At 39.0% G+C, this 21,616-nt stretch overlaps 1 protein-coding gene across 2 annotated transcripts in view; it reads right to left on the bottom strand.

The window, feature by feature from the left end:
• The window catches only part of DAPK1 (death associated protein kinase 1), a 90,841-nt gene that overhangs the window by 3,677 nt on the left and 65,548 nt on the right, over window positions 1-21,616 (bottom strand). For both annotated transcript variants that reach the window (XM_064641303.1, XM_064641304.1), the window contains 8 exons: window positions 21,095-21,292; window positions 19,309-19,407; window positions 11,492-11,569; window positions 9,241-9,463; window positions 6,826-7,014; window positions 4,840-5,037; window positions 2,397-2,535; window positions 1,008-1,128 (listed from right to left, as the gene is read on the bottom strand). In XM_064641303.1, the coding sequence (XP_064497373.1) occupies window positions 1,008-1,128; window positions 2,397-2,535; window positions 4,840-5,037; window positions 6,826-7,014; window positions 9,241-9,463; window positions 11,492-11,569; window positions 19,309-19,407; window positions 21,095-21,292 (1,245 nt within the window). The remainder of the gene's footprint in view (window positions 1-1,007; window positions 1,129-2,396; window positions 2,536-4,839; window positions 5,038-6,825; window positions 7,015-9,240; window positions 9,464-11,491; window positions 11,570-19,308; window positions 19,408-21,094; window positions 21,293-21,616) is intronic.

Below are 21,616 nucleotides of genomic sequence, written 5' to 3'. Positions count from 1 at the left end.
AAAGAGCAAAAATGGTACTTTCATGTATTGACTGTCTTAGACTTCACTGATACCTTCTTCCTACACTCTCAAGCCACAGCATGCACTTCTTATGCAGCAAAACCCTTTTTAGATTTCAAGCCAGTGATCACAGCTACAATAAAGTTTTTTCAGAGAAGGAAAGCCTATTAAATCAAGAGACCATTGGGAATGTAAAGTAGGCTGAATTTTGCATAAAACTAAATATTTTCCTCAACCCACAGAATGAATTCAGTAAAACATTCATTTTTAATTAACTTTAAAAAATACCTATCAGAAGTAGCTGCAGAAAATCTTGTTAGTGTGTAACACAACTAAGAAGGGCCTTGGTATGAAGTAATAGAAATCCATTTAGCACAGGTTACATAAAAATTTGACTTGGTTACCCTTAGTATGGAAGTTTCTGTGGATTCATGATGCTAACAGCAAACCATGGTTACTTTACCTTTGGTCTCATATACATATACCTACACATACATATACAACTGCAAAAATTTTCAGTTAAAAAAGGCAGTTAGAAGTTAATACATATTCATTATCTTTATAACAGTTGAGGAAACTGTCCTACTCTGATGTTTAATTTAAGAAAAATGTATTTGCCTGAAATATATTTATAATATATTTCTCTGTTTCTCTGTAATACAATGCTGATAAAAAAAAAAATAACAAAAAAGGGCCAATGCTGGAATCCAATCACTGCCAATCAAAATATAAAACTATTACTTTGAACTGAAAATCTCAAATTGTTTTCTTTCAGTAGAGAGCATTTTGGTGACCTGCTGAAAACAGCTACAATTTTCAAAATAAAGACTGAATCTTTGATGTCAGGAGTTTGTTTATCACCTGACCTGTAAAGCATGCTGCTAAAAATATTGGAACAGCACTTATTTCTAGATGCTTCACAATGTAAGTTCGAAATTTACAGTAAATTATTAAACATGATGTTCACATTTGGGCTGATCCAACACAGGACATAGGACATTACTTACAGAAATTATCTGGCTTCTTATTTCTTGCAAGTGATTTCGGAGAAGCTTCATATCTTTAGACCCTGATGCTCCAGCATCCAAGACAAATAACTTTTCTGAAATTTGCAAATCATTTCCAAATCTAAAAGACAAAAATTATTGTTTATTTAGTCTCAAATCCAGTTTATTTCTTAATACCGTTGTACTTCAGTCTTAAATTTCACAAGAGATATTTTTCTTCAAGGAATGATAAAGTTATGATTGTGCTAAGATATTTTATAATAACAGACAGCATAGCTGCTTCTAATTGTCTTGAAAATAAGCAGATATTGAGAGAAAATTGTTTTCTCTCAGGATGATGGCTGAAGATGTGGAAGAAAATTATAACTGCATCACATGACTTGGAAATACAAACCAAAATGTTTTACTAGAGAAAGGATTACAGGAATTAATTATTTTTAAGGTCTATTTTAGTGTTTGTTGCTTTCTTTCTTCTTACTTTAAATAGTCCAGCTGTCATTGCTCTTGACACCAGCTCTCTTTCTCACTTGCTTTTGACTTTTCAACCAGACAAATCTGTTTTCTGAGTTCTGAAGAGATTTGCATTTAAAAGAATTCCAACACCAAAGACTACATACAGGTATTTTCTATCAGTTTATTTCAATAGATCAAGATACTGCCCTACCAGTATTGTGCTGGAATTCCTACATCTGTTTCTTGTACAGTCCAGACAAATGTCTGTGCTCACAGGTATGAATGGTTTCTCATAGCACGTGCTACCCACTTGTGTGCTCACTGTGAACACAAGTTATCGTTTAAACAACAACTTTAAACAACAGCATGTTCATGAAAAATTCCCATTAGTACGTGCTCCAGATATTTGCTGAAGAATGCTGGAAGTTTCCCTAACTTCTAAGTACCTCTTGGATGACCTTGTCACCTGTGTGACTCTATAATGTCCAGCTTTTTGCAAACTGTGTAGGGAGTACCTCCAGGTCTCATTTAGGCTTTTTTCATACCTATCCCTAAATCACTTCAGAGCAAAGCGTGGTTCTCTCGTAAAGTTGCTTCTTTTGCATCCAGAATTTTTAGCTGAGAACTGGTCACTTTTCTGAGACTGTGCAAAACCTGAACACCAGCACATTAGAAAGAAAGCTGAAATGGGCCTTTGGATGTACCCTAGTGTTTACAGGGTGAGACCTCCTAAGCCACAGTTCATTTTGACAACACTTGGCTCATTTTAGAGGTAAATATTTCAATTTTAGCACAATACAGGCTTCCTGAACATATTCAAAATATCATAATATCATAACGCTTAAGCCACATAAAAACCTTTTACATATGCATTTTGGTATTTTTTCTTTCCAATTAACATGTTTAAACACTACATATAAATGCACTCCCACTTACCTGTTTTTGATTTCTTTCAACAATGACATGTCTTTGTCATAGTAGAACTCTCCCCCAGTAGGCCGAGGAAGATTCACTATGTCAGCATGTGTGGCAACCAAAACAACATGCAGGGGTCTTTTCAGCTTTCCACCAAATGCTAGAAGAGAAATAAGAGGACTCCCTCACTGTGAGACATGCCTATAGAGATGGCTGTCTTACTGAGCCAGAAAAGCAGAAATACATTTTACATTCTTCATATCAAGCACTTTTATGGTGGATTTACCAACTCTTAGCATAGCCATTAATAGTGTAACTGCTGGTGCTTTGGCTATTATCTGCTTATAGGACTGTCTATATATTAATAGCTAGACTATTTGAATAACATCAGATACAGTTATATTACATTAGTTGTTTTTTTTTTCCACAAAACCAGTAATCAATAGCACTAATGATACATCTATTAACTACAAACTATGATAGTGTGAGGAAAAAAATATTCAGAAATAACAGCTTTTTGAAAGGGTTTTGCATAATCTTTGGATGGTCCTTAATACTAGAGTTGTAGAGTAGAGGATTGTAAGTAGAACACAAAATGTCTACAACATTCATATGTTAATATGAATGCTACTTTGCAGTACTTACACAAACAATGACCTCTCACATATGTGAGAGTTAAGTAGGAAAGTCTGGCAGAAACCATGAAAAAGAATGAAAAAGAAAGAAAGATACAAATGGCATGAATGAGGTGACAGTACGGAACACAGAGTTTTCAATCTTTTCTCAAACTGATTTTCCAAAAAAGAGAAGACATCATTAGACTTTTTTCAAAAGAGACAATACACCCAATCCTGCTGTTTTAGCCTGAAATACACTTCATATGGGATAAATATGGTTACATCGCTGCTCAGTTCTCATCAATTAAGAGCTACATAATCTTGATTCTTTCTTAAAAAGCCACATTTCCCCAAATCTCTGCATAGCACTTCCAGGTGAGTATTTTGTAATTATCTTTTTTTTTTCTTTTTTTTTTTTGGCAGTTAAAGGACTTAGACAAAATAACTAGAAAATAATTCCAAAGGTTTTAACTTTTCTGCTAACATCAGTTAATAGATATTACTTGAGAGATCTGTAACAATATAAAGCTGCATGGGTGCCCAAATTGAGCTGATCAGTATGAAGACAGATTTAAGCAAAGTATCTAAATAATCCGGATAATCAGATCAGCAAGAAGAAAAAATTAACTGAAATTCTGACTCTGAAGAACTAAGTTTCCTTGCTAGACTGATGAGCCATGAAGAACTTTCAGCAACTGCAAATTAACTGTACTTGCAGCTTTGACACTTTTCTGCAAATTTCTGAGCTTTTACTTCCAGAGTCAATTGATTGCTGGTTAGATCCAAATGCTCATATTGTGAAACTTAGATTTGATCGTAAAGAGAAAATAAAAGAATACAGTGCCTGAACTGAAAACTGAAGGTTGAACTTGGTTCATTATCATTATCTGGCTGAGATAATGCATACAGCTTCAAGCAGAACACAGAAAGAGAGAGGAAATACTCTTTGCACTATGTAAGTATTTAATACACTTGTCTGGTGAATCCCTAGCAGTGTTACAAATGTCCATGAGTGCTAAATTAGGTCCACTGTCTGGAATAATCTTTCAGATCACAGACCCAAGACGCATGTCAGAGCTTGGTTAATCCATGAAACTGTCAAAGTCTGCCGACCAATATTCAGCTACAAACAGTTACATAGTATATATACACCTAGACTAACAGATATTTTAAGAAAAAACGTTAATTGGTTTGCCTGGCAAGTGATGTTCACTGTGTTAGAAAGCTTGAATATAAACCAAGTAAAATTACTTAAACCCTGTGCAAAATTGGAGAATAGGTGAAGTTGAAATTTACAAGAAATATTTATTTCTGTACACCCTGATGCACCAAGAAGTTATCATATTTGAAGTCCAAATACAGTTCTAGTTAAACACATTAAAGTTGCACATACTGAAGGGTATTTTACAATACTGTTCTGTCCTTTTCTCACTGACAAGAGTCAAAAATTTATGCTGAAAACACTGTTAACTGGGACTAGATAAAAGCAGAATTTAAGTAATGTGTTGCTTTAAATGGTTCCAACCCTCTGAAACACTCTTCCATACAGCTTATCTGATATAAAACTTGGTCTGCTATGTACAGGTCTAAATTCCAGTGCCACAAGAGGTTGCACTGAACCTCATGACCCTTTATAATTGGGCTAAGTGGGGTGTACAACTCTTCCAGCTTCTTCCACAGATAAAATTAGCTTTTTGTAAGAAACCTTGTGTAAAGTTTGTTTCAACACATGGGGATGAAGACACATAACAGCAATGCAACATGGATGATGTACAAAGTTGCAGAGAAATACAAGAACCTTTATTCTACAGTTATTTAAAACTTCATTAGCAGGCAGAAGAACATACCTATTGGCTCCTCAACTGGGACCAATGATTTCAGGAAATTGAGCCAAAAGGTCACTTGGTTTAATTGGATTTCATAAGGCTCCTCGAGACTAAAAAGCACTATGTGAATTGCAGTGTGATCATTTGCAGCAAAATAATCATAACAGCAGAAGTACACAGGATTCCCAGAGAATTCCCAGATGCTGAAATCACCAACTCCTGAAAAACAGACACCAATTAAGAGATCACACTTCATCAACAAGAAACATCTAGCCAGCGAAAGACAAACAAGAGTTAATCTGATTTAAACTTTCACAAAGATAAACCGTATGCACGTGAGAAAACAAGACTGCAAAAGCACTCATGAACAAAGGGAGTAGAGTTTCAGAGGCTTAGAAGCTGGGTCCTCATAATCTGTTACTCTCTCACATTCCTCTCTAGGACATTCAGCTGGATGCCACATGGAAGCACCTGTGTTATATGCACGCAGTCTTATGCATTAAATTGGGCTTTGCCTTGCACAACAGCAACAGATGTTGTAATTGCCTTGAAAATCAAGAATAACAGTTCCCATTCTTTTCCTGCTCACCCCTAAAAAGCTTTGTATTTTTATTAATTTTTCTTCTTAACATGACACTGCTGATGTTAAAAACAGTTGAGCACATTCTCAAAGAAGCCACTTTGCTTTACAGAATTGTACTATTCTCAGTGCATTGGTAAACCAGGACTGAAGAATCACCATGCTAAGAATCCTAAAAGCCCCATGCTTCTTTTTGCCATTTCCTTTAGCTTCAGGTGATAAAAGTATTAGTGTGTTCCACTGTATGGCACTTCCCAGATACACTTCACATCATGGTGAAGTCTGATGCACCTGTACTACTTCTAGTTAAATAAATGCTCATTAAGATGTGCCTCAAACTTCTAGAGGGAAAGAAGCCACCAATGTACTGTTATGAGTACAGATATTCAGAGTTCACCCATGTGTACTCTTTCATTCTACATCAAGATAGCACAGAGAAAGATATAAGAAAACCCTTCTGACAGTCTGTCACAATTCTGTTCCCCTGCAGAATTTGACATGGTTTCAAACTATACCAAAAGAAGAAATTAGCCTGGACAAAGAACAAGCTTTAGCTACATGGCAAACTCTTCAGCATCTAGAATAAATGTTTTTTGTCACTGCATTTGTTACTGTGCATATATTGCATTCATAAATAGGTTTCTCTCTCCAAAATAAAAATCTTGATTAATACTAACTCAGCCTCAAAATTGTATGACACGCATTTTCCTTATAATGAAGAGATCCTACTGGGAGAGATATTACCAGCTATATAAATAACAGTTGGTATGGCTAGTGGATGATAAGCACCACTTGTGTGATCAGAGTCAAAAGCCATATAAGTACTTATGACAACTTCTTTGACTGATCTCTCTTTAGTTGAAACCTGCTAACTGGTTTCAACTGCAAAGCATTTAGCTTCCTTGGAAAAAAACAAATGAAATCAGAAGCTCCACTCACCATGACTGATGTGCTTCAGGGCTCACCAAACATGCTCTAGCCCTGTCATGGGAGGGGGAACAGTAGGTCCTTTGTATAGCTGGGAACCACTTAAATGGTGAGAACACTTGGCTTTAAGGGACCAGATTAAATCTGATAAAATTCCCAAAGGACATAGAGGTGAAAGAGCCTTCACACTAGCAGTCACTTTGCCAACCTGCTCCTGTTATACCAAATCCCTCCTTTCTTCTCCCCCATTTACTCATGTCAAAAATGTTTCTATGTGATACTATGAAGATTATGACACGAGTGATTACTATGTATACTAGAGCTACAGAATATCAGGCAGATTTACTTTCTCCCCAAAACAAATCAAGTCCTTACAGTGTTGCATTGTCAAACACTACTATACCGGGTCAGATTTTTTCCCACTTTTATTTTTAAAAACAAGCAAAATGGCATAAACTATTCTGCAGCATTAAGGCACCCCAGCCTAGGACTCTGCTTACCATGCAAGCACGCATTTTGAATGTCAATGGCCTTGGTGGACTGGTCATCAGCAGAGAAGTGAGAGTGATGAGCAGGTGAAACAAAAGTTCCTAATACTCCTTTGGTCAGGCCTGGCTCAAACATCATACTGCGGCTTCTCACGCTGACATTTTCACAACCAGGATACAGATTCGTAATACTTACTGAAACTGGGTCAGGGAAAAGAAAATGAGATTACAAACCATGTGAAAATCACTACCAGATCACTTCAAAACAAGTATGCAAGACATAAAAGCAGATTAAAAACCCCAAGGTACTCTTCAAAGAAAGGAGATGACTGTGAAGCTGTGAGCATACGCAACTACATCCTTATTCTGAATGATTAAAAGGAAAATACTACAATGATCCCATACAGCACTTACGTCCATTAGCAGATATACCATGGAGTGGGAAGGATAGAAAAACCTGAATTATATGTGTACAAATGGTTTCAATAGTTAAAGTTCTATATTGCAAAAATATACTGGTGGGGTTTTTTTAGCTAAGGGCTGCAATTTCATAGCATGGTCTATTATTATTGACATGGAAATGTTACGTATTCATATCATTGATTCCTGTAAGTAATGATAAAAAATATCACTGTGTAACAACTGTTTCTGGGGACGTGGGGAAGAAAAGCAGGCCCCTAACCAAAACTGTTTTACTAATACCCAATATTTTTAGTTCATGCTTAGTTCAGATTCCCAGAATGTAAATGAGAAGTGAAAGGGCTTTTTAACTGACCTGCACCATCTAGTGGATAAGGCAAAGATTTCTTTCCTCCACTAGATGGCAAATTCTAATATTTGGGTTTTACTATAGAAAGAAATTACCTGTTAGCAGTAAAACTATACTTTCATGTTTGATCTCCTACTGTAATATTTAAAATATTTGGGCTCTCGTAAATAAATACAGGGTAAATACACTTATTTTTACAGAATTTAAAAAACACATAAACAAATAAATAATGTGATCAAGTATAGACCAAGTTGTGCTGATTTAAATATTTATCTGATTATGTCATTCAACACATAACATCATTTACATGTTATGTAATTATTTACATCCAAAAAGAACATCTACTGTAAAAAGCAAAAAAGAAACTTCCAAATGTTAAAATAACACCATAGTAGCTTTGTTTGCATAGAACTGCACAGCTTTCTGGCTTTATATCCAGGTAAGCTATTTTCAAGTCCATGCTTAAAACTGACCATTACTTCTACCTTGATTTGCCAATGTGACTGGCTGTCTTTCTGATTTTATGATGGTGTGAGCACACAACACCTCTCCTTTTGTTCCGTTACCAATTGACATTAAAAAAAAAAAAAACAATCTTCAGTCAAAACCTTCCTGCAAGTTCTTTATTCTGGTGTCACAGATGTGAGCCCCTCGTATTAAGTAAACAACAAATGCAATAACAACTTCTGTGCCAAGGATCTTGTCTTGTTAAGTCACTCTGTGAATGCCTTATAGCTTCCTTAGGTGACTAGAGAGAAAGTAGAGATGAAATCTACTGCTACTACTGTTCTAACATGACTTAAAAATGATGAATGAAACCCAAACTTACAAGTATTATCCAGAAGTTGTTTTTTTTTTTTAAAAGGCAACTAAACTAACACTTATATAATAAGACTACTAAATATCAGTTTAAATTTGAGCTCCTCGACACACTTAGCTTGTATACATTGCGCAGCCTCTCAGATTAGAAAAGGGACCTGGACAAATAGTTCACTGCTCTTTCCACTGTCCTTCTGTGGGTTTTTCCAAAGCTGGGTACATGCTTAAGTACAAACCTAACTAGTTCCTCCTCATCTTGTAGGTCTCCCCACTTACCACAGACCAACTGGTGCTACACAGGTAATATATTTCCCTAATATTTCCATTTATTTCAGTTTACAAAAAGGTTCATCTTCACCTTGTTTGGAGATAAGTTTAGACACCTCTAACCAGGGTAATTCAATCCTGTACCTTATGGAAAAGCACTCCAAAGCATCAGAGGAAGTTCTGAATCCTACTATTACTTAAAAATCACAATTGTTTCAATTTTGCACACCATTTATTGAAGCTCCTCCAGCAAAAAGGAATCTGGTTATGACACAGGCAGTTACAGCCTAGGACTTTTGGTGAAAAATAAACACCATGTTTACAAGTCCTGTCCTCCACTCTCCAAGTTCACTTACGCAGCATGCATCCAACACACTTGCTGGTCCTCTCCCTCTTATTTTAGGTACAAGCCTATGCACAGAGAAGTCAGTCCCTCTCTGCTTTGTTCTGGTTTCTTACATACTTACGCTGTCCTGTGTCTTGTAGTGCAGCCAACAGTTCTTCCTTAGGAGCTACAAGAGACTAAGAGGAAAATGTTTTCTCATGCAAATGTTTTCTCATCAAAACCATACCTGAAGGCTTGGAAGACAAAGGAGATGGGGGGAATCTGCTTGAGCTTGTGGAGGAAAGCCTTGGCCTACGTCTTCGGAAAAAGCTTCGTATCAGGCCGCACTTGAGAGACTCCACAAGAGTGGTTTTCCCAGCACCAGAGTGACCAAACAACTTCAGTTTGATTCGAGGCTGTGGATTCTGTGTGTGCCTCAACTGCTGGATAAACAGCCCCCGGTGTGTATCCTAAAATTTAACATAAAGAAGAAATCAGAACATGTGGCAGGGAACTTCTGCCTCCATCAAACTCAAAACACAGGTACTTTCTTGCCAGACTGATGTTCATCTGGTTCATCATTCAAGCAATCAGTTACTGGCAGAAGGGCAGTGAGAGGTAGACAAGGCATAGCTCAATGGTCTCTCTCAAGAACCACCTTGAGGTTTCATGAAAATCACACATGTTTCATGAAAATCACATGGAGAGGTCAAAGGAGGAAAAACTAGCATCTTTCAGTACTCAGTCTCCTTACCATCAGTCTCAGCATAATCAATATCCATAATCTTATATAATATACATGCAGCACTGAAGAATTTTGCTGGGACTTCTATCACCTGAGTAATCTGAAAACTTGATGTGCGTTTTTCCTCTTCTTTACCTTTTTCTATTCTTCTCATATTTGGGAGAATTTTAAGGAAACACGGAGAAAGAAGAAATGTGAAAGAGCAAAGGAACTAGCTTCATCTGTCCTTTCTTCACTCCTCCATTGGGAGCTGAGAGAGAAGCTCTGTTGCTCTGCATTTGTACTGAATTTAACAGGTAGGATGAATCATTAAATGAGAGCCTACAGCCCCCCTAAATTATAAGCATGCTGCAACTGAGCTGAGAAATTTGGCAGAAACAGTAGTGCATAAAATTAGTTTGTTAATGCAAACTAAATGCAAATACTGCGCCCTCACAGATAATACTGAATCCTCCACAAGAGCCATTATGACAGTAGGTTCCTGATGTGTGTGTTAGTAGAGACAAAACTCTTCACAAGCACTGAAAATGAAATAAGTGTCAGGTATATTCTGTACATTGTATATTGACCATTCTGTGTAGTACTATAATATTTTTGGTGGTTTGATCTAATCCATTGATTTCAATAGATCAGATTCTCTGTTGCAAAGTATAGTCTAATGAAGTATATGGTTACCATACATTTTTCCCACATATATATAGATAGGCCTTCAATAACATATTCCGCTATAACATAATATAATATAATCTTATCAAGAAGAGAATTACAGTTACTAATGTCTCTTTCAAAAGAGATTTTCTGATCTTCTCCCTTTGTTCTAGGCCAGTTTGTATTTCTACATTTACACTGTGACTAAACCACAAATTTACCCCCCTGCATGCAGACACAGGTAAGGATTTGGTGTGAGGATACAACTATACAAAATGGAGTCTGTTACAACAAATATTTACAGAAGTTATCATTGCAAAGGAAGCCTGAACTTTGCACTTTCTCACATCTTAACGGATATATATTTTACAATCCTACCAAGTATAGATTTGCTGGCAGGCATAAGAGATTCTACTTCCACCTTGGCAATGCCTGGTGCATACCATCTTCTATTACTACTCTGAAATGGTCATTTATTTCAGTTTTCCACAGACCCATCAGCATAATTATAACACAATTATTTTAATTGGTCTGGCTCTTGCCTGTAATCTCCAGGCAAGTAGTCTCTGAACCTTTCCAGCATGAATGATGCCACCTATCCAAATAATCAATGCGTGTCAGATGTGGCAGATATACTGCCTGACAACAAGCCCAGGTCAGCTTTCTGTTCTAGTTGTCGGGAGATTTGGATATACTGAAACTGCAGAATTAAAACATGACATTGGGAACTTACGCAACTATTCCATATGGTATTAGAGTTTTCATAAAGGGCACAAACCCTTATACTGCATAAGCTTAATCTAAGTGAAATGGTGATGGTGGGGAAATAAGTCATCTTGTGGGATGTGCTAATTCTTAATAGTTTATTTTCTACTGAACACCTTAGATGCTTTACTAGGCGTTGTCAGAGACAAATAGATACAGATCAGTGGTGCAGACTTGCTTAGCCACCTTCTTTAATACACACACTCCAACTATTAAAAATATGAAAAGGATTAAAAAAAAAGACACAATTCTAGTAAGGAATTTTGCAACAGCTTTTTAGAATGGCTCATTAGTATCTTAAAAACATCAAAATCTCAGTTAAAATTTATGCATTCCCAACCTTTTTAAGTCTTGCAAGCAGATTGGCTACATGTTCATGTTGCTCTGCTCTGGCGAGATCTTCTGCTGTTTTCCCATCCTGTTAAAACACAAATTATTAGTAGCAGTTCCTTCCTTTCGCCCACAATAAAAAAATTGTGTACAACATCCTGTAGCTGCTCAACACAGTAACAGAACTGCTGTCAGATGCAGATGAAATAGGGAGAAAAAAAAAACCCTCAATCAACAACCAGTAATGATTAAGCTCCACCAGAACCCCTTTCGGTTTTTTAATTTATCAAAAAAACCTGTGTGCAATGCAGAACAATAACATTTCTTTTACAGATTGGCATCTGGATGCCACTGTAACAAGATACTTTGAATTCAGAGCCTGAGAGCAAAATCAGTACTCCTCCCTCTGAACTCTTCTTCACATCCGTTATAGGATGATAGCGATTTCTAGATATTACCCACTGAACAGATCTAGAAGTTTACAAAGAGGGGACACATCAGAATATTCACTCACACAAATAGCAGGTGAATGTTTGTTTACCAATGGATAAAAACTGACAGTGGCACACCTGTCACTGGAGGATTTCAGAAACTTTCTAAGAACTGCAGTTTAAATTGCATCAGCAAATTTAAAAGGAGAAGCAAAGTTGCCTTCATCATTCTGGTCTTGCCACTTAATTACCTATGTTTCACAGATCAGAAGTTTAATATTAAAAAGATTGAAAGAAAAATTGTTCACTACTTTGACTCTTACAGCAACATTAATGCTATCGTTTTAAATTCTGGTTAGAGGTAAGTAATTTAGGAGCACTTTGCTTATTTCACTTTCTCAGATAAGAACTCTCAATAATTAAGTAGCATTACCAGAAAATTAAGATTTCTTTTTTTTTGTTTTCTATCTTTGATTTTACTAATTTTTCTTGCAAAACCTGCATTGTATTAAGAAGTTCCTGAGGTTACTTTAGCTATTATCTCTACATATGAAATAAACATCTTCAGTACCCGCAGAAGCTATTTTCAGACTTCCGTAAAATTTGTTAGGCACTTCAAATAGTGCAGTCAGAACAGGACCAGAGCTTTAGCAAAAAAAAGTCAAAATTGTAGTTGGTGGCATGAACTGACTAAATTTGCACCAGTACCTTACCCTTAAATTCCTACTATAGTTGATATGTTATTGCAACTTTAGTAAAGAAACATCTCAACACATTTTTTTAAATTAGTTTTCCTTAGAGAAGATGTATCAAAGGGGAGGAATCTCTTTGTCTGTGCTGACTCTCACCTCCAAATGCCAGTTAATCCTGAGTGCCTGTTGTATGAGAGGAAGAGTGGTCTAGCGGCTGGGCAGCTCGCCTGCCATCAGCAGAACTGCTTCAATACATGTGGTGTTTCCCAAGTTTTTGGTCTTGGGCATGTGCTGGGGAATTAAACACCTTCAAACAGAGGAGAAATCATGGTCCCCTTCTTGAGAATCTGCATGGAAAAAGGATGCAGCCTACACCAACTAAAGTGTGAATTTTATCCCAATCCCGAAATTTTTGGCTTCCTCTTAAGAGAAGTCCCCAAAGCCAGACTGGTACAGCCTTGGCATTGTGCTCTTCCAGAGTGCAGTATGTTCCTGTTGTGACATAAGGTTAGAGAGGGCCTGGCAAACTCCAGCACGAAGCACATATGCAGTACCAGATCCCTGCATAGGCACTGTCCCTTTGAATCAGAGCATGTCCCACATCTGATTGGTGCACCACAACTGGTTTGGAATGGCTTGACATTCCAAACTTCACACCCTTGTTTGCTTTATCTCATTGGTCCATGGGTGTTCTGGCTTCAAGCCTGACTTTGGCTAAACAGCTGTACTCTGGTACACCATTTGGCTAGCTCAGGCACAGCTATTTGGACACAAACACAATGGAAATAACCATCTGGTGAGTATTCAGCAAAGAGTGTGAGTGGTAGTGGCTCAGCCAGAGTGTGATCGATGAGCAGGGTTGTAAAGGGATGGAGGCGACTGCTCCAAAAACTTGAACAATGGCAAAAGGAATGGTTCCAATTGCTAAACATCTAAGTAGATGTGTGCACAGAGCAAGCCTACCTGTACCAGCAGGATGGCATGGCCATGACCCAGAGCTCTCTTACACTTTGTAACAGTATCCGAACTCAAGAATAATCTTGGTTCAGACTGTTGTGAAGGAAGAAAATCTTAGAAGATCACCCATCAGGGCTTTCACAAAACCTTTTGCTCAGATATTGCTTGTACGTTAAGCCTTTTGCCTCTGGTTCTTACCTGAGCAACACTACAGTTATATGCCTGCATGGCCATGTATCCCTCTGACTGGCACCTAACTTCTGCATTTGACTTTGAACCTGTCTCTTCACTATGGATTTGCCTGGTGAACACTCAAGCTTTGGCTGATCATGGTCACTGAGCTCAGTTCCTAACCTTGACTTAACTACAGACTTGCCTCATTGTTATGGACTTGTCTGGTTACCCAGACTCTTTGTTGAAGCTGGTTGTCATCACTAGACCCTCTCTGCTTGCCTTGCTTGGGTTCTATGGGATGGGGCCCTTTCTGAAGAGGACATCGTCCCTACTTGCCTTGTTTACTCCTTGTTCCCAGTTCACCTTCCCTTATGGAGCAATGCCTTTGCAAAGGCATTGCCTGACAAGCATGATTTTTGAAGTACACAGTCACCAGTCCACACAGTAAACAGGACAGGAAGAAAGGAAAAGAAATTAACAGAACAAAGTTTCCTTTTTTTGTCCAAAACTATGAACAAGATGATGCTGTTTAATTCTCCGCATATCTACTGCAGGATGAATGTCCACTATAGAGCACAACAAGATTTAGAAACTACATCCACAAGCAAAATAGCAAGTTATTTTCCTGTTCAAGGTTTCCTGAAAAGTATAGAGTATCTATGCATTGCAATAACAATATGTAAGCAAAACTGATATCTAGAAAGGGTTGGTTACAGGATCCATTACACCTAGTGGTAATATTTCATCACAATTGCTGACTAGCCCCTATGTTGCAAATCAGACAGCTATGCCTGCAAGAGCTGGATAGGAGTTAAACTGGCATTTGCAAGCATCTTCATGAAAAATTTTTAAGCAATCTGATAATTTTAAAACTTCTATAAGGAGAAGCCAAGAACATGGTGCCAGTTAGCAAGTGAGCACAATAAATTTTTTAGGGTAATTTTCAAACATTTGACATGATTGTATATGCCAGGAGCGGAAGATGCCGTGTGAGGCCTAATCAGCTGACCAGGGGGTGGAGTTGAGGTCACTGGCAGGAGATTTAAACTGCTGCAGGGAGCACAAGGGACCCGGAGTGGGCAAACAGGGGTGTGGCATGGCACTGAGGTTGTGGCATGGCAGTTAGTGCAGGTAGGGCACAGCCACTCTCCCAGCTCTCTCTGGTGGGTTGTGTGGATGGTGTGTGGATGTGGTTCGGTTTTGTTTGGTTGGTTTTGTTTGGTTTGGGTTTTGTTTGTTTGTTTTGTTTTTTCTGCAAGTCAACTCAACCCAGCAGTGGTTTCCGAATGAGCGAAAGCAGTTGCTGCTGCTATCAGGAGCAGTGTGCTAACCCAGACAGAACCCCCCAGGAAGGACGCAGCTGTTCAGGTCTCTGGCTGCACAGAGTGTCTGAGCCTGGTGTTAGTACCACAAGACAGTGTGAGAGACGCCTGCCTATGATGTGAGCAGGTGAATGATTTGCTGTGCCTGATGGCAGAGCTCAAGGAAGAAGTGGAGAGGCTAAGAAGTATTTGGGAGAGTGAAAGAGAAATAGACTGGTGCAGTCTATACCCTTTTGACCCCAAAAGAAGTCCAGCAGGAGATGGTGAAGCCCTGCTCCTCCTGCCATCAGGCAAATGGAGCAAACCAAGTAGGTGGGGAGGAATGGAAACAGGTCTCTGATCGAAGAGGTAAAGGAATCTCCTCCTGACCCCCATCGCCTCCCACGGTGCCCTTAAAGAACAGGTATGAGGGCCTGGACCCAGAGAGTCAGGCAGAGGGCTGTCAAGAAGAGGATCTGTCTGGAGGGTCTCCCGGATGCACGCCACCAGATGGATTACAACCACAGCTATAAAGAAAAAAAGAAGGGTAGTTGTAATAGGCGACTCCCTTCTGAGAGGAACTGAGGACCCTATGTGCCAACCAGACCCATCCCACAGGGAAGTCTGCTGCCTTCCCTGGGCCACGGTGAGGAACATTAGTAGGAGACTCCCTGAGCTAATCCAGCCCTCTGTCCAGGCTGGTGGTCCAGGCTGGCAGTGATGACATTAATGACAGAGGTGCCAGGGTAATTAAAAAGGACTTCAAGCAAAAGGAGGGGCAAGGAAAATCTCCATTCTTTGTTGGACATGGGAGGGAACATAGTAACCAAAGATGAGGTAAAGGCTGAGGTACTTAACACCTTCTTTACCTCAGTTTTCAACAAGAAGACAGGTTGTTCTCAGAACAACTGGCCTCCAGAGCTGGTAGACAGAGACAGGAAGCCAAATAGCCCCCCTGTAATCCAGGAGGAAACAGTTAGAGACCTGCTGAGCCACTTGGATCCTCACAAGTCTATGGGACCAGATGGGATCCATCCTAGGGTGATGAGGGAGCTGGCAGAAGAGCTTGCCAAGCCACTCTCCATCATCTACCAACAGTCCTGGCTCACTGGGGAGGTCCCAGATGATTGGAAGTTGGTGAATGTCACACCAATCCACAAAAAGGGCTGCAAGGAGAACCTGGGAAACTACAGGCCTGTCAGCCTGACCTCAGTGCCTGGCAAAGTTATGGAGCAGATCATCCTAAGTGCAATCATACAGCACCTACAGGATGGACATGGGATCAGACCCAGGCAACACAGGTTTAGGAAGGGCAGGTCCTGTCTGACCAACCTGATCTTCTTTTAAGATCACGTGACGCGCCTGGTAGATGAGGGGAAGGCTGTGGATGTGTCTACCTGCACTTCAGCAAAGCCTTTGACACCGTCTCCCACAGCACACTCCTGGAAAAGCTGCAGCCCATGGCCTGGACAAGGGCACTCTGTGCTGGGTCAGGAACTGTCTGGAGGGCTGGGCCCAGAGAGTGGTGGTGAACGGGGCTGCATCCAGTTGGCAGCCGGTCACTAGTGGTGTCCCCCGGGGATCAGTGTTGGGCCCAGTTCTGTTTAATATCTTTACTGACGATCTGGATGAGATGATCGAATGTACCACTAGTAAATTTGCAGGTGACACTAAGTTGGGGGGGAGTGTTGATCTGCTGGAAGGCAGGAGGGCTCTGCAGAGGGACCTGGACAAGCTGGAGAGATGGTCTGATTCCAACGGGATGAGGTTCAACAAGGCCAAGAGCTGGGTCCTGCACTTTGGCCACAACAACCCCCTGCAGTGCTACAGGCTGGGCACAGAGTGGCTGGAGAGCAGCCAGGCAGAAAGGGACCTGGGAGTCTGGATTGACAGGAAGCTGAACATGAGCCAGCAGTGTGCCCAGGTGGCCAAGAAGGCCAGTGGCATCCTGGCCTGGATCAGGAACAGTGTGGCCAGCAGGACCAGGGAAGTGATTCTTCCCCTGTACTCAGCACTGGTGAGGCCACACCTGGAGTGCTGTGTCCAGTTCTGGGCCCCTCAGTTCAGGAAGGATATTGAGGTGCTGGAGCAGGTCCAGAGAAGAGCAACAAGGTTGGTGAAGGAACTTGAGCATAAGTCCTATGAGGAGTGGCTGGGGTTGTTCAGCCTGGAGAAGAGGAGGCTCAGGGGAGACCTCATCACTCTCTACAACTCCCTGAAAGGAGGTTGTAGCCAGGTGGGCATCAGTCTCTCCTACTACCAGCAGTAGGACAAGAGGGCACAGTCTTCAGCTGTGCCAGGGGAAGTTTAGGTTGGATATTAGGATGGAATTTTTTACAGAGAGAGTAATCAGTCATTGGAATGAGCTGTCCAGGGAGGTGGTGGATTCACTGTCCCTGGAGGTTTTTAAGATGAGAAGGATGTGGCACTGAGTGCCATGGTCTAGTAACTACGGCGGTGTTGGATCAAGGGTTGGACTTGATGACCTCAGAGGTCTTTTCCAACCCAGTTGATTCTATGATTCTATGATTTTTAAAGGTTACCTGACAATGTTCATGCAATCAAATTCAAAATCAAAGTAGTCCCAAAATAGGCTTTTGCCTAGGAAGGAGGTAGGGAATACAGCTCGATTACTTAACAGTGCCAGAAAAGTGAACTCCTGAGAAATGGCATACTGAAAGAAGAAAAAGGTAATTAATTCTACTGCACTGGCTCAGAAGGAGTTGTCAGTAAGCTTTTCAGAACAGTTTAACATCCACCTAGCAAACTTATGCAAAAGTGAAATCTTAACATCACAACATGCAAGATCCTCCTGTTCTCCCCTCCTTTTGCCTTCTCTCTGCCACCACACTCCTGGAATAATGCATATATTCAGTCTGCTTCTCCTGATAGATTTAGCATCAGCAATATTTACTTTGTTATCTCCTTCAAACTGATCTAAACTAAAGAGATAAAAAGTATTTTTATCTTGGAAGGGCAGCATCCACACAGGCAATTATACCAACACAGCCATTATGGCATAAATGAAGTGCAACAGCTCAAGAATTCCCCCATCGCCTTTTTATCTCATTTCTACAGTATGTAGTAGCGAAAATACATATACACAATAGTCCAAAACAAAAAACCAAAAAAGACAAAAACAGGTGACAAAGGAAATCTGTAGAACATCTCACCAAGTGCACTGCATGCACATTTCATTACTATTGATTAATACGAGACATGGCAATTACAATCCAGTAGTTATCAAAAAGTAATGAGGTGCTAAACTTGTTTAAGCCACAATTCCAAGTGCACTGGTATTCTCCTGCTACGTAAGACACATGCTTAGAGAAAAAAACTGCAGTGCTAAATCTAGAGGAAAACAACAAAAATTTTTGTATTTTCTACCAAACGATACAGAAGTTTTCTCCTTTTTCCCCTCCACTGCAGCTGTCCCAGGAATAATTTGTTAGACAAGAACTCTGAAAAACTTGAACTCAACTAAAATCTAATGACAACGTGTTTTCAATATACAGACCAAAAGTTATTTCTGATCAGAATACACCGGTTACGGTGAGTAGCAATGCTATGTGATCCAATGGATCCGAAAATAAAATATGCTATTTTGTTCAAAACGCACATAATGGTGTGTATGATGTCTATAATGCATCATGTGTTTATGAGCTATGCACGATGAAGGACACTTCAATCCTGCCATGGATATGTCAGTTAGGAGGACGTCTCTCACCTTACTGAGAATCAAAAATACCTTCAGTGATACTAATTGGAAGCCACAGTAGTGCTGGATGATCTGACATGAACGATTTGTTTTACAAGGATACTTGCAGGCTAGTTAACTTATCCATGCAACCACACTCGCCCATCATAAAAATAGAACTTTTTAAGCCCATGAAAGCAAGGAAAATATTTAAGATACATACAATGCATTTGTATATATCTTAAATGTGATGTGAAATGATGTACATATTAATGACAGTGGCCCACTGTACTTATAGAAAATGCAATGATACATAAAAGTAATTCTTAGGTGAAGAAATTATTATGTGTAGACAAAGTAGTAGCTGTACTGTACCATAATCAGTTCCAAATTCAGTTGTAAGAAGGGAAAAAGTAGACAACTGAGATATAACATATACTACTCACGTGGTATGACAGTCAACAGACTTCTTTTTTTTAATTTCAAAATGTATTGTCCTTTTCCTACACCTCTCTATTCATTTCCTACTGTCATGCATAAAAGAAGCAAGAATAACAACAATTCTCAATACTTACAGAGGTTAATGCTTCTACATTGGCACCGGTAACACAAAGGAACCGGACAACATCAAGAATGCCATTGTTTGCTGACAGATGTAAAGGTGTTCTTCCATACTAACATGGGGAAACAAGTGTCATTACATTAGCTAAAGAATTTCACTTCAAATTTTATTACTAATAATCAAAAATATTATACAATTATACATCCTGATACAAAGCAAAGGTCTTGCAAAGCTGCAAAAAAAAGTACTTTTGATTACATCTTAAGCACAGCTACCTAAAGTGCAATTAAAAACAAAGGATACAACGACTATTTAAAAAATGAGAAACAACTTTATAGCAAAATCCCTCGCAACTGTGGAGGAATCCTTTAGAGTTTTTTTGGCTATATTTGAGAATGTCTTTCTAATTCCAGAAAATTTAATAGCATTTTTCTTAATTAAATATGAACCACTTAAACAACACAAATTCCTTAACCTTTAAAACCCTAGGTTCTGTTTCAATCTAAGTATTACTGAAGATTACACATCTGCAGTCTCTCCCTTCCATCCAAAGCAATAAAAAGAATGAATGAAAGAAGACAGCCTGAAAGGTTATGGGTTTTTTGGTGACAGAGGGAGAGTGCTGTAAAGTATTGCTTCCCCAATTTTTTTCTTTTTTTCATTAATTTCTTCACTAATAACATGTCCTGACAGCATCCACTTCTGGTTTTAACTTTTTTCATTTGACAGCTGATGATTTTAATTATTGAAACCAAAAGTGACTGCACTGGACAATCCTCAAGCCAAAAGCCTTATTACTCTTTTTAGCTGGCTAATAAACTGCCAGTGTTTTGGAAATAAATAGAAGTGTTAATTAGCAAAGTGTTATTGCCAGAATATGTACTTTCCCAGAAAAAAAAACCACAAAGAAGCTACAATACCTGAATCAAACAAATTGTAGATAGCAACATAAAGATCCCTATAAGTAACTTTTAAACTTTGAAGCATACATAAAATTTAAATAGGGCAGAGAAAGACATTCAGACTTAAATATCAAGCCCTAAGCACAACAGCCTGTCAGCAGAGTTCAGTGGCTGACCTTGACCTATTCAAACTAAAGTTTCCTGAAACAGCTTACTTTTCTCTTAAAGATCTCTAGAAGAAAAGCCACAATGTTAAACCTGTAAAGCATCACATTTAGTTAATCCCATACACTGCAGCACCAGCACAAGAAAAGCAGCAAACAAGGCACTAGTATCTCGAAGTTCAGGGGCAGGTAATTAAACATTCTTTTTGGGAAGCGCTTACAACAATTATGGATTGCTTGCATTTCTAGCTGGCAGTCAGCCACCAATAATCACTGCAATCAATATTTTTAGACTTCCAACATTTAGCAGATTTTTCAGATAAATGTACCAGTCTTCAATTCTGTGTATAAATTACTGTTACATATGAAATCAAGGCCAGCAGCAATGCATTTCATTATCTGTTCTTCAGCACCCAGATGCAATCTGCATAAAGCAAAGTTATATGGCTAGGGAAGAAGGCTGGCATATCTTTCAACATTAAGAGTTGAGTGGCAAAATATACTGTGATAATTCACCTGGGTTCTTTCTTCATGGATCTTTAATAATTTATTCAACTGAAACATCTTAGGTAAATTTGTGAGGCAAGTAATTTAATGCTTTGCATTTGGCCATTTTAAGAGACAGAAAATCAAAGGAAAGACCTTTTCATATTAGAGAACTTTAAAAGGTCATCTAATGCAATAGATGAGCTATTAAACAATGTAGTACAGCACTCATATTCCATTTACCTACCTTATTAGTGACATCCAAACTACAATTTGCTTCACAGAGTGCCATCACAATAGGCACGTTCCCATCTTTGCAGGCCACATGCAAGGGAGTGTTGCCATGTCTGTCCTGGAAATCTACAAAACATCCTTGACTGATGAGAGTTTTAACTACTTCTGTTTGACATCTTCTCACAGCAAGATGCAGGGCTATATGACCATCCTGAAATCACAAGACAGCTTGTAAGTGAAATCTAATAATGCTAAAAATCAAAGTAATTTAGCAAAGTGCTAATCAATCTCATGTAACTGGATGCATCACCTTGCCTCAAGAAATACAATGGTTTTTAATTTGAAGGTGGAGGCAGAGAGATGTACGGTATCTGTTGGAACAAATAAACCATGCGATAAAAGCATATTTCTATTAAGCCACTGGGCTTTGCAGGGGAATGGATGAAATGCAAATACACATTCTCTACTAACAGCTTTCCTAGGAGATAGTGACCAACTGTAACAACCAGATGAATATTGTAAGTTCTATTGAAAA

This window comes from Pseudopipra pipra, chromosome Z, assembly GCF_036250125.1.
Source record: "Pseudopipra pipra isolate bDixPip1 chromosome Z, bDixPip1.hap1, whole genome shotgun sequence".
In the NCBI taxonomy this organism is placed as follows: Eukaryota; Metazoa; Chordata; class Aves; order Passeriformes; family Pipridae; genus Pseudopipra; species Pseudopipra pipra.
Note: the sequence above shows the minus strand (reverse complement) of the source record. Positions and strands in the feature narration are given on the sequence as shown.